This window comes from Ovis aries, chromosome 7, assembly GCF_016772045.2.
Source record: "Ovis aries strain OAR_USU_Benz2616 breed Rambouillet chromosome 7, ARS-UI_Ramb_v3.0, whole genome shotgun sequence".
NCBI lineage: Eukaryota > Metazoa > Chordata > Mammalia > Artiodactyla > Bovidae > Ovis > Ovis aries.
This window is the reverse complement of record NC_056060.1, coordinates 67,671,710-67,685,307: the sequence shown is the minus strand read 5'-3', so window position 1 is coordinate 67,685,307 and position 13,598 is coordinate 67,671,710. Positions and strand designations below refer to the sequence as shown.

Genomic DNA, 13,598 nt, shown 5'->3' with positions numbered 1-13,598 from the left:
CTATGGGGTTGCACAGAGTCGGACACGACTGAAGCGACTTAGCAACAGCAGCGGCAGCAGATCATCAAACCTGAAGCTGTCAACATATTTATTGTTTTGAGTCACAGTGTGTGCTTAATCACTTTAGTCGTGTCCAACTCTGTGCAACCCTGTGGGGTGTAGCCCACCAGGCTCCTCTGTCCAAGGGATTCTCTAGGCAAGAATACTGGAGTGGGTTGCCATGCCCTTCTCCAGGGGATCTTCCCAACCCAGGGATTGAAGCTAGGTCTCATATCTCCGGCATTGGCAGGCAAGTTCTTTACCACTAGCGCCACCTGGGAAGCGCTTGAGTCATTCTCAGTAACTAGATCTAAATCATGACCTTCTCTCTGGATAAAGACAAAATCAAAAATCAGTTTTAATTCATTGCAGTCTGATGTAACAAACATTATTTTGTGTTTACTTTGTACCACCTGCCATGTTAGGCATTAAGGTTATAAGTACAAAATATACACATTACTTTTGAATAGTGAGAAAAGAGGTAGATATGTAAAGAATTAGTGCAAGTAGATATATACTATGTATATAGTGACAGATTTCCTCTTCTTGGGCTCTAAAATCACTTCGGATGGTGACTGCAGCCATGAAATCAGAAGACAATTGCTTTTTGGCAGGAAAGCTGTGACAGACCTAGACTGTATATACTCTGCTGACAAAGGTCCGTGTAGTCAAGGCTGTGTTCTTCCCATTGGTCCATGTACTGTTGGGAGAGCTGGACTGTAAAGAAGGCAGAGCACCAAGAATATATGCCTTCGAGCTGTGGTGCTGGGGAAGAATCCAGGAATACCTTGGACAGCAAGGAGATCAAACCAGTCAATCTTAAGGGAAATCAACCCTGAGTACTCTTTGGAAGGACTGATGCTAAAGCTGAAGCTCCAGTATTTTGGTCATCTGATATAAACAGCTGACTCATTGGAAAAGTCCGTTACTGGAAAAGACTGAGGGCAAAAGGAAAAGAGAGCGTCAGAGGATGAAATGGCTGGATGGCATCACCGATGTGATGGACATGAACTTGGGCAAACTTCAGGAGATGGTGAGGGACAGGGAGGCCTGGCGTGCTGCAGTCCATGGGGCTGCAGAGTCAAACAGGACTGGGTGACTGAACAGCACAACAACAGATAGACACTGTTGAGACCTAAAGAGGAAGCAGCCAGCTCTGACTGCTTAAGGAATTGAGGATGAGTATTTTTCAGAGGAGATTTCAGAAAGGAGAGGACATTTGAGGTCTGGGTCTTGAAAGAGAAATAGGGTATCTTCAAGATAATGGCAGGCGATTTCAGGAAAAGAGAATATTACGTGCACAAAAACATATACAGAGAACAGTCATGCAGCATGAAATGCTTGAACTGAAAAAGGATATGGGGAGAGTAATGAGACAGGAATTTGAAAATGTAGACAAAAACTCTTTATATACCATACTTAGAAATTTGGACTTGACCTTGTTAGATGTTGATGGAAATATTAAAGGATATAAAACAGGGCAGTGTAATGAGAAGATTGGGTGTATTTTTCTTTTTTAAAAAGCTTAGTAATGTCGAGATATAATTGACATTCAGTAGACTGCTTGTATTTGAACTGTACAGTTTGGTAACTTTGGTAAGTTATGTGTACATTTATGAAGCTAGAGTGCAATCAAAGTAATGAACAGATCACCGCCCCCCTCCCCCCAAAGTTTCCTTTTCTACTTGTAAATTCTCCTTTTCTCCTCCCTCTGTTTCTGTCCTCAGGCAACCATGACCTCCTTCACTGTAGATTAGCTGTCAAAAAGAAGTTGTCAAGACTCAGGACTGAGTCTTGAAAACTAAATAGGACTTTTCAAGAAGTTGATTAATTTTCTAGAATTTTTAATAAATGGGATTATAATACAGTATATACATGTGTTTCTGGATTCTTTAACTCAGCATAAATGTTTTGAAATTCATTCATGTTGTGTGTATTCGTATTTTCTTTTATTGCTGAATAGTATCTTATTGCATGGAAAAGAAGTGAAAGTGTTAGTTGCTCAGTCATGTCCGACTCTTTGTGACCCATGGACTTCTCTACCCATGGAATTCTCCAGGCAAGAATTCTAGAGTGGGTAGCCGTTTTCTTCGCTTGGGGATCTTCCTGACCCAGGAATTGAACCATGGTCTCCTGCATTAAAGGCAGGTTCTTCACTGTTTTGCTTATCCACATACCTATTGATGGCAGTTTAGATTGGCTCCAGTGTTTGGTTGTTAAAAATGAAGCTGCGAACATTCATTTATATATCTTTATGCAGACATACGCTTTCATTTCTCTTTAGTAACATTTTTAAAAATTAGGTTCTTATTTCTTGACAGTTGTATATGTAGTTAAGACTCATTTTTTTTAAAGTTGAAAGTGAAGTTGCTCAGTCATGTCCAACTCTTTGCAACCCCATGGACTGTAGCCTACCAGGCTCCTCTGTTCATGGGATTTTCCAGGCACAAATACTGGAGTGGCTAGCCATTCCCTTCTCAGGTATCTTCCCAACCCAGGGATTGAACCCAGGTCCCCTGCATTGCAGGCAGACTTTACTGTCTGAGCAACCAGAGAAGCCTAAGTTTTAGGTGTACAGCATAGCAGTTCAGCTATATGTATATTTACGTGTGTATATATATTTTTTCCCTTATAGATTGTTATACAATATTGAGTATAGTTCCCTGTGCTATACAGTAGGTCATTGTTGGTTGTCTGTTTTATACATAGTTGTGTGTATATGTTAATCCCAGCCTCACAATTTATCCCTCCCCCATCCCCTTTTTCACTTTGGTAACCATAAGTTTGTTTTCTGTGTCTGTGAGTCTCTTTCTGTTTTGAGAATAAGTTCATTTGTGTCTTCTTTTTCTTTTAGATTCTGCAAATAAGCTATATTGCATATTTGTCTTTATCTGACTTACTTCACTTAGTATGATAACCTCTAGGTCCATACACACACACATACATATACATGCACTCATATACATATGTGTGTGTGCGTGTGCTTAGTTGGTTCCAATTCTTTGCAGCCCCATGGACTGTAGCCTACCAGGCTCCTCTGTCCATGGAATTTTCCAGGCAAGAATCCTGGAGTGGGTTGCCATTTCCTTCTCCAGGGGATCTTCCTGACCAGAGATGGAACCTGAGTCTCTTGCATTGCAGGCAGAGTCTTTACCACTTAGCCACCAGAGAAACCCGGTTTGATTAGGACCCATTTGTTTTTCATAGATGCTCTTTATCAGATTAAGGAAATTCTTTTATTATAATTTTCTAGGTGTTTTTATAAGGATGGATATTAGGCTTTGTCAGATGCTTTTTTGTTGTTGTTATTCTGTTGTGAATTACATTGATAGATTTCCAAATGTTAACCTTGCATTCTTTTAATAAACCCCCCCTGGTCATCATGTATTGTCCTATTTATGTATTACTGGATTAGGTTTACTAAACTTTTGTTAAGTTTTGTGTTTGTGTTCACAAAGGATTTATACATATTTTTTTCTCATAATGTCTTTGTAGCTTTGGTATCAAGGTAATCTTGGCCTCATAGAATGAGTTGGAAATATTCTTTCCACTTTAATTTTCTAGAAGAGTTTGTGTAAAATTAGTGTTATATCTTCCTTAAATATTTGGTAGAACTTAGTGAAGTCTTTTGTGCCTGTAGTTTTTAAATTTGTGAGTATTTTTAGCTACAAATTCAACTTCTTAGTAGATATGGAACTATTTTAGTTACCTATTTCTTTTAAAGTGAGCTTTAGTAGTTTGTGTCCTTTAAGATTTGTATATTTCACACAGATTGTTGAATCTCGGGGGATTAAGTTGTTCATATTATTGCCATATCCTTCTTTTAATGTTCAGTTGATTTGTGTGTGTGTGTGTGTGTTTTAATTGAAAAAAATTGTTTAAAGTTTTGTGTTAATTTCTGATGTATAGCAAAATGATCCAGTTATGTATAAAATATATATATTATATATATTCTTTTTTCATTATAGGTCATTATAAGGTATTGAATATAGTTTGCTATACTTTACACTATGACTTTCTTGTTTATTACATATATAGTAGCTTATTATCTTTTTAAAACCTGTTGAATCTATAGTGATGTCACCTATTCATTTTTGATGATTTGTGTCTTGTGTGTGTGATATAGGTTTATCAGTTTATTGGTTTCCCTGGAGAATCAGCTTTGGTATCATTGATTTTCCTGTTTTGTATTTCATGGATATCCACTCTTTATTATTTCTTTTCCTTCTGCTTACCTGGGCTTCATTTGATCTTCTTTATCTAGTTTTTAAGGTGGAAGGTGAGATCAGTGATTAGAGACCCTTCTTATTTTCTGATACAAGGATTTAATCATAACTTTCTCTTTAAGATACTGCTTTAGCTTCATACAATAAATTTTTATTTGTTGTGTTTAAAATTCAGTTCAAAATACTTTTAAATTTCCCTTTTGATTTCTGTTGGCTGAAGAGTAGCTTAGAAGTGTGTTATATCATTTCCAGATATTAGAGGATTTTTTGGATATCTTTCTGTTAATGGTTTCAGTTTGATTCTGTTGTGGTTAGAGAACATATTTTGTGTGATGTGAATCCATTTTAAATTTATTGAGACTTGTTTTTTAGCCTAGAATATGATCCATCTTGGTAAATGTTTTCTGAATACTGAAAGAAAATGTATATCCTAATGTTGAATGTTCTATGAATGTCATTTAGGTCCAATTGGTTAATAGTTATTTTTGTCTTGTATATCCTTACAACTTTTTCAGTCTACTTCTTTCAATTATGCATGAATATATGGATGTAGAGAGGAGGGATGTGGAAAATGGCTTGCTAATGGCATTTATAAAGCATCATTGAACAAAGAAGGGAGGTGAGAGTTGTGGTAGAGAAGGGTAAAGGTTGGGGTGGTGTTAAGACCAGCAAGGGAATCAAGTAATACCAAACGAATAATTATAAGCTGTAGAGATTTAGAGAATTTAAAGTGGGTTATGCACTTTTTAACACCCAGCTGTATATATCAGATAACAAGCATTACTCTAAGAGGGAGCATGAATAGAGACAACAAATAGGCAACAATCAATTGATTAATAATGTAGGCAGCAGTTACAAGAAGGTGAGAGGTTATTTTCCAACATTTTAAAAGGGATTTAATTTTCTCAGCATAACTACTAATGATTATTTTACTAAGTAGTTAATCAGCAGCAACATCAACATCAAAATGAACATTTATTGTTGTGAACTTATGTGCCAGACACTAAGCTCAAAATACCTTACATGTATTTTCATACTTTATTTTCATCTCAAGGGTAGGATATAAGTACCAATAATACTATTGCTACCTTACAGATGAAGAAATTGAGATTTGGTGGGGTTAAATAACATCTCAAGGGTTCACTCAGTGGGAAGTGATGAAGGTGGGATTGAGCCTGACCTATTTTATAGTGTCTGTTATTGATTTCCCTGTCCCCACCCTCCAATAAAATGAAGAATCCTTTCTGGCTCTGAGTTTTACTAGAATAGCTTTTATTCAGTAGGTGACTCAGACTTCTTTTACTATGACATTAAGAAAGGCATTTTACATGGCAGTTGAGTGTACTTTATTATATGTACTTATGTGTATGTTTTGTTTGTGTGTATTTCTTTAAAACATACTTGGCTTTAATGTGTACCTTAGATTTTCTTTTCTATTGGTTCTCTCTCCTTTTCTTTCCTGTCACAGTTAACATGGATTGCAGTCCAGGTCAGAAAATAGTAATCTTGTTTAAGCCGGGAGAATTGTAGACAAATACAGAGCACTGCAACTATATGTATATGAGAAAGGCATTTTGGGTGGGTGGAAGGTATTTAAGTTACCATTTGACACCAGATCACTATGTCTTATACAAAGTAGATTGCTTTAAAAAAAAAAAAGTTGCCTTGTTTTTTAAAGGTAAACCTGAGGAGTGATGTATTTGGTTTTTCTTTTTAAAGCTCTCTGATCCTTCTGATTTACCAAGGAATGCCTTTAGAATTTTTACCATTCTTGTGGAATTTTTATGTATTGAACATATTGATTATGCCTTGGAAACAGGACTTGCTGGTAAGTATGTTTATTTGTATTATTCTTCATCTTAAATTCCTTTGATCCTGTTTGGTTAAACTGTATGCATACTATTGTTTTATATATATATTCATCTCAGTCAATGCAGCGAAATGCTTTTTGAACTTCCTGTAGTGCAAGGATTTGTCAGATGCTAAAAGCTATACAAAGACACAGTTCTAATGTTGCTTACATTGAGCAGGGCAGGATAAACTATATAAGTCACAGCAGTGTGTGGCAGACTGTAATACAATACTGCTGCTGCTGCTGCTGCTAAGTTGCATCAGTCTTGTATGACTGTGCGATCCCATAGACAGCAGCCCACGAGGCTCCGCTGTCCCTGGGATTCTCCAGGCAAGAACACTGGAGTGGGTTGCCATTTCCTTTTCCAGTGTGTGAAAAGGGAAAGTGAAGTCACTCAGTCGTGTCTGACTCTTTGCGACCCCATGGACTGCAGCCTACCAGGCTCTTCCGCCCTTGGGATTTTCCAGGCAAGAGTACTGGAGTGGGTTGCCATTGCCTTTGCTGGAAGTTATTAAATGCCAAGGGGGCAGAAATGGAAATGACAGCAATTCTGCTTGAGACAGTTGAGTAATGTAAAGTTTGGAAAAGAAAATAAGCCTTATCAATAAGCCTGGAAAGGAATAGATTCATAAGAAATTTTTTCTTTTGTTTTTGGCCTTTTGGGTTTACTGATATTAATAAGATAATAATGACCTCTTCCCTAAATTCTAGTCTCATTAGTTCAGTTGCCTCCTTGACTTCTCTCATCTGTTCTGTGTACATCTCAAATTTAATATATCCAAAATGAAACTCTTTATCTTCCATCTAAACTTCTTCCTTTCCCAAAAGGCATTGCTATTTACTATTTGCTGAAGCCCCAAACCCAGGAGTTGCCATAATTATTCTTTTCATCAAACCTGAAAACCAGTCTGTCAGTGAATCCTGTCTATATACTGTCAAACATAACTCAAATTCTCCTACTTTTCTCCATCTCCATTGATGCCAACCTGATTTAAACATCATGATCTCCATCTGCTCCTAACTGGTCTCTCTGTACGTTCTTACCTTTCCAAATAACTGACTCCATGTAACAGTCATGGTATAAATTTAAGGGTCTTAAATTTTTTTTGTTTAAGACATTTTAGTGGTTTCCTATTACACTTAGGGGGAAAACAGCAACAAACTCTTTACAAAAGCATAGTTTTGATCTGGCCTCCTCTTATATATTCATCCTCTTCTCATCTGCATTTCCCTTCACTGCCCCAGCCACTCTGGCCTTTATTCTTTTTCCTTACTCAGGTTCTTTGCACTTGGTGTTCCCCCCCCTCATGACCCCCATTTCTTTTTCTTCAGCTCTTCTCATGTCTGGCTTTTCAGCCTTTTGATCTTAACTAAGGTGCCACATTTTTAGGGAGTCTTTTGCAGATGGACCTAGCTAAAGTGACCCACTTCTCCCAGCCTAGTTACTCATTATTTCATCATTGAATTAACTTTTTTCGTAGCACTTGTTACAATAAAATTTTCATCCATTGGTATTTGCCTCACTCATTGAACATATACTTAAGTGTTTATTCTTATGAACTTACATTCTTATGGAAAAGATTGACAAATGACTAGTAAGTACAGTGAATAAAAATAACATTGAGTAAGAAATAGAGAATAGTAATGGGAGGTAGAATGGGGAATTCAGGGGGAAGAGGGCTTTTTTAGAAAGGATGGTCAGAGAAGGCCTCTGAGGAGACATGAATCAGCTGAATGAAGTGAAGGAATAAATTGAATATTTGGAGAAAGAGTATTTTAAGCAGAGAGAATAGCATGTAAGTTCAAGTGGTTAGGAATCTTATTTGTCTTAATTGCATTATAGTCTAGCACCTAGAAAGCTAGTGGAGGTGATGGAATTCCAGCTGAGCTAGTTCAGATTCTAAGAGATGATGCTGTTAAAGTGCTGTACTCAGTATGCCAGCAAATTTGGAAAACTCAGCAGTTTTTGAAAATTCAGGCCACAGGACAGGAAAAGGTCGGTTTTCATCCCAATCCCAAAGAAAGGCAATGCCAAAGAATGTAAACTACTACACAATCGCACATGCTAGCAAAGAAATGCTCAAAATTCTCCAAGGGAGGCATTAACAGTACGTGAACTGAGAACCTCCAGATGTACAAGCTGGATTTAGAAAAGGCAGAGGAACCAGAAATCAAATTGCCAACATCTGTTGGATCATAGAAAAAGCAAGAGAATTCCAGAAAAACATCTACCTCTCCTTCATTGACTACATTGAAGCCTTTTTACTGTATGGATCACAGCAAACTGGAAAATTCTGGAAGAGATGGGAATACCAGACCACCTTATCTGCCTCCTGAGGAATCTGTATGCAGGTCAAGAAGCAACAGTTAGAACTGGACATGGAACAACGGACTGGTTCAAAATTGGGAAAGGAGTGTGTCAAGGCTGTATGTTGTCACCTTGCTTATTTAACTTACATGCAGAGTACATTATGTAAAATGACGGGCTGGATGAAACAGAAGCTGAAATCAAGTTTGCAAAGATAAATATCAATAACCTCAGATATACAGATGACACCACCCTTATGGCAGAAAACGAAGAGAAAGAGCCTCATGATGAGAATGAAAGAGTGAAAAAGCTAGCTTAAAACTCAACATTCAAAAAGCTAAGATCATGGCATCCAGTCCCATCACTTCATGGCACATAGATGGGGAAACAGTGGAAACAGTGACAGACTATTTTCTTGGGCTCCAAAATCACTGCAGATGGTGACTGTAGCCATGAAATTAAAGGACACTTGTTCCTTGCAAGAAAAGCTATGACCAACCTAGACAGCATATTAAAAAGCAGAGATATTGCTTTACCGACAAAGATCCATCTAGTCAAAACTATGGTTTTTTCAGTAGTCATGTATAAACGTGAGAGTTGGACTATAAGAAAGCTGAGCACTGAAGAATTGATGCTTTTGAACCGTGGTGTTGGAGAAGAGTCTTGAGAGTCCCTTGGACTGCAAGGAGATCCAACCAGTCAATCCTAAAGGAAATCAGTTCTGAGTATTCATTGGAAGGACCATGCTGTAGCCGAAGCTTCAGTACTTGGCCACCAGATGCAGAGAACTGACTCATCGAAAATGTCCTTGATGGTGGGAAAGATTGAAGCCAGGAGGAGAAGGGGATGACAGAGGATGAGATGGTTGGATGGCAATACCAACTTGATGGACATGAGTTTGAGCAAGCTCCAGGAGTTGGTGATGGACAGGGAATCCTGGTGTGCTGTAGTCCATGGGGTCACAAAGAGTTGGACATGACTGGCGACTGCATTGAATTGAACTGAAGCTACTAGAAAGCACATAGCACATGCTCAAAAATGTTTGTGTGTAACATCTTTCTTTAAAGTTTCTAAGGTTGAAGAGAAATTACCTATAATTCAATAACCTTGCAGTTTATATTCCCCCTGCCCCGCTTTTTTTTTATTATTATTATTTTAACCTAGTTGCTCTCAGGATGTGCATAAACATTTGTAGCCTGCTTGCCTCCCCTTCCCCCTTATAGCAGAAACTGACATCAAGTATTTAACATTTGCAATTTGCAGATAACCTAATGTGGTCATTTATATTGAGATAATATCTACCTCAAAGATATGAAGATTAATGAAGATAATAAAAAAGTAACAAATTTGATTCCATATGGTATGAAGGATTTGTCCTTTAGTATGGAAACCTAGCATCTTCATTTTAATAGCAGTATTCATAATTTGGAAGGGCTTAGGAAATTTTCTGGTAGGATGAGAATATGCCTTCTATTCCTATGCATTTTCTATGTGGCTGTAGTGAACTCTGTAGAACTTACTGTGTTTTCTTTCTTTTGAATTATTTTCTCTGGATAAAATTCTGGAACTGAAATTACCAGATCAAAGTGTGTTGCAAATTTTTAAAATTTCTGTATATATAAACAAACTGTTTTCCTAAGGATTTTTTCCCCCACTAATCTATACTTCTACTGGCATATATGCTTATACCCATTTTTCTACACTCACTGAATTTTCTATAAGAACTGTAATAATTTAGTAATATAAAGACATACATAACTGTTGCCTTTCATGTCTTTCATTGGGTGTGTTGACTACCTTTTTCTCTTGTGAGTTTGTGTTGGAGGCTTTAGTTTTGTTGCCAGTTGTGATTTTGTCATTTGTGGGAAAATAAAAACTTGTTTTAAAACTTTGGGGAAAAAATCATCCTTCTATAAAGGACTCTAGGTATTAAACTTTTAATTCTCATTTTCTCTGAATATTTCTCCTGGCCCTTTATACCTTTTAATTTTAGCTAGGAACATAAATGTCTATGGTTAGTAGGCACCTTGAAATTTAACTATTACTCTTTTGCAAAAGAGGAAACTGAAATCTGAAGAGGTCAGCTGTTTGCTTTGCTGTCAGAATGTGAAGTGGCTTGAATACAATGCTGAAAATCAGGAATTTATTTTGGTGACAGTGAGGAGTCTGAATATTTTTGAGGAAATGGTAGATAGAAAACATAGTGAAATATGTCAAGTACCTTACTCTGGCAACAAGATATAGCATAAAAGATAAGGAAATTTGAACTAATAAGAAAATTATTTTAACTGTTAGCAGAGGTAATGAGGCCTGGTTATAAGAAAAATGGTATTAATAGAAGTATGTTCATGGTTCATGTGAATCTTTAGGCACAAGAAGATGGGGAAGGAGAAGATATAGTCCGAGATGATTCACTTACAAGTTTAGATTTTGATTTATCTCAGCAAACAATGAAGACTTGAGTATATGGTGAAAATTTGGCATTAAAACTTTGTTATTAATGAGCTTAATTTTACTCTTTTTGTCCACAAAAAGTATTGCTGACTTACTGAAGCAACAGTTCTTTTTTATGCATGTTATATAACCACATTCTTTTTTTCTGTTGCCTAGATGAATTTCTTTAATATGATTCTAACATATACATGCCTTCCAACTTTAGGAATTCCTTCTTCAGATTCTAAGAATGCAAATCTCTATTTTTTGGATGTTGTGCACCAGGCCAATACTATTTTTCATCTTTTTGACAAGCAGTTTAATGATCACCTTATGCCACTAATAAGGTTAGTCAAATTGTCTGATTTTCATTGGTATTTCAAAGAATATTATAATATTCTACTTTATGTTAAATTTTAAAGGTAATAGCTGTTCACTGAAACATCAAACAGGGCAGGAGGGTGTGAAATAAGCAACCCGGTTGCTCTCAGGGTGTATGTAAGCATTTGTAACCTGCTTCTTCCTTCCCCTTCCTCTCTCACAGCAGAAATTTGACATCAAGTATTTAACATTTACCATTTGCAAATAATGAAATGTGGTAATTTGTACGGAAATAGTAATATCTAGCTCAAAGATGTGAAGTTTGAAGAAAATTTTTAAAAAGTAACATAAACTCTTCTTCCTTGCCTTCTATATTCTCTTCCTTCTGTGGTATTAATTTTGTTTTATTTGAAAATACTGTGTCATAAACCTAAATCTGTATGAAAGGTGACTTCTAGCTTGTTCCCACTTGTTATAATGAAAAGATGTACAGTAACAATTTCATGCCATCAGTAGGACAAGTTTTGATGAGATATTAAATAAGATTTTTGTGAACTTTTGAAGCATATGAGAATTATGTAAAATAGTGTATATGTGAGCATGTTTTACAAAATTGTATGTGTAGTACTGTCATTAAAGAGGAAAAATATTCATATAAAAGAAAATTCTAGACACTTTTTATAAACATTGATAATACCAAGAAGTTATTAATCTAGGAATGATCTCAAAGATACAGATTATTTGTGATCTCTGAATCACATTTTGAAAGGAAATTTACTTTTTAATGAGCTCTAATGCCAACATCCACTAGATCATCGAAAAAGCAAGAGAGTTCCAGAAAAACATCTATTTCTGCTTTATTGACTATGCCAAAGCCTTTGACTGTGTGGATCATAATAAACTGTGGAAAATTCTGAAAGAGATAGGAATACCAGACCACCTGACCTGCCTCTTGAGAAACCTATATGCAGGTCAGGAAGCAACAGTTAGAACTGGACATGGAACAACAGACTGGTTCCAAATAGGAAAAGGAATACATCAAGGCTGTATATTGTCACCCTGCTTATTTAACTTCTATGCAGAGTACATCATGAGAAACACTGGGCTGGAAGAAGCACAAGCTGGAATCAAGATTGCCGGGAGAAATATCAATAACCTCAGATATGCAGATGACACTACCCTTATGGCAGAAAGTGAAGAGGAGCTAAAGAGCCTCTTGATGAAAGTGAAAGAGGAGAGTGAAAATGTTGGCTTAAAGCTCAACATTCAGAAAACGAAGATCATGGCATCTGGTCCCATCACTTCATGGCAAATAGATGGGGAAACAGTGGAAACAGTGTCAGACTTTATTTTTGGGGGCTCCAGAATCACTGCAGATGGTGATTGCAGCCATGAAATTAAAAGACGCTTACTCCTCGGAAGGAAAGTTATAAGCAACCTAGATAGTATATTCAAAAGCAGAGACTTTACTTTGCCAACAGAGGTCCGTCTAATCAAGGCTATGGTTTTCCAGTGGTCATGTATGGATGTGAGAGTTGGACTGTGAAGAAGGCTGAGCGCCGAAGAATTGATGCGTTTGAACTGTGGTGTTGGAGAAGACTCTTGAGAGTCCCTTGGACTGCAAGGAGATCCAGTCAGTCCATTCTGGAGGAGATCAGTCCTGGGTGTTCATTGGAAGGACTGATGCTGAAGCTGAAACAAAGTACTGGATTGAGTACTTTGGCCACCTCATGCGGAGAGTTGACTCATTGGAAAAGACTCTGATGCTGGGAGGGATTGGGGGCAGGGGGAAAAGGGGACGACAGAGGATGAAATGGCTGGATGACATCACCAACTTGATGGATGGACATGAGTTTGAGTGAACTCCGAGAGTTGGTGATGGACAGGGAGACCTGACGTGCTGCGATTCATGGGGTCACAAAGAGTCGGACACGACTGAGCGACTGAACTGAACTGAACTGAATACCACGTAGCGAAGAATTCACATATAACTATTAAGATTGCATATTCCTTAGTATTTTGGGTGTTATTTGACATTTAGGTAAAATTCAGAAGGTGAATATGACTACCAAGATGTTGGTGTTTGTTTTTTAATATAAGAAAGCTAAATACAACTGGATTGAGTGTTGGTCTACAAATTTTAAGTAATATAATTTACTATAGTTTCAAGAAGCTGTTATTTTTCTTACTGTTAACACCAGAAATTTAATTAAAAAGGAAACCAAATAATTCCAAAATCATGTTTATATTCTAAAGGGATAGCTCCTCAGAGATGAAAATAAAAAATCTAAATCCTCTTGTTTTAAATGATAAATTTTTCCTATCATGACTATTATGATGAATTGAGCATAGTGAATACTAAATAATCACTGTTTATATCCTTCTTGGATTTGGAAGCAAGTTAAAATTATGTGTGTGT

At 36.8% G+C, this 13,598-nt stretch overlaps 1 protein-coding gene across 4 annotated transcripts in view; it reads left to right on the top strand.

Annotated features, from left to right (window-relative positions):
* The window catches only part of EXOC5 (exocyst complex component 5), a 144,787-nt gene that overhangs the window by 119,871 nt on the left and 11,318 nt on the right, over positions 1 to 13,598 (top strand). For all 4 annotated transcript variants that reach the window (XR_009601247.1, XM_060418093.1, XM_004010676.5 and 1 more), the window contains 2 exons: positions 5,985 to 6,093; positions 11,085 to 11,205. Coding sequence is in view for 3 of the 4 variants with exons in the window: in XM_060418093.1 (XP_060274076.1) it covers positions 5,985 to 6,093; positions 11,085 to 11,205 (230 nt within the window). In the remaining variant the exon portion in view is untranslated. The remainder of the gene's footprint in view (positions 1 to 5,984; positions 6,094 to 11,084; positions 11,206 to 13,598) is intronic.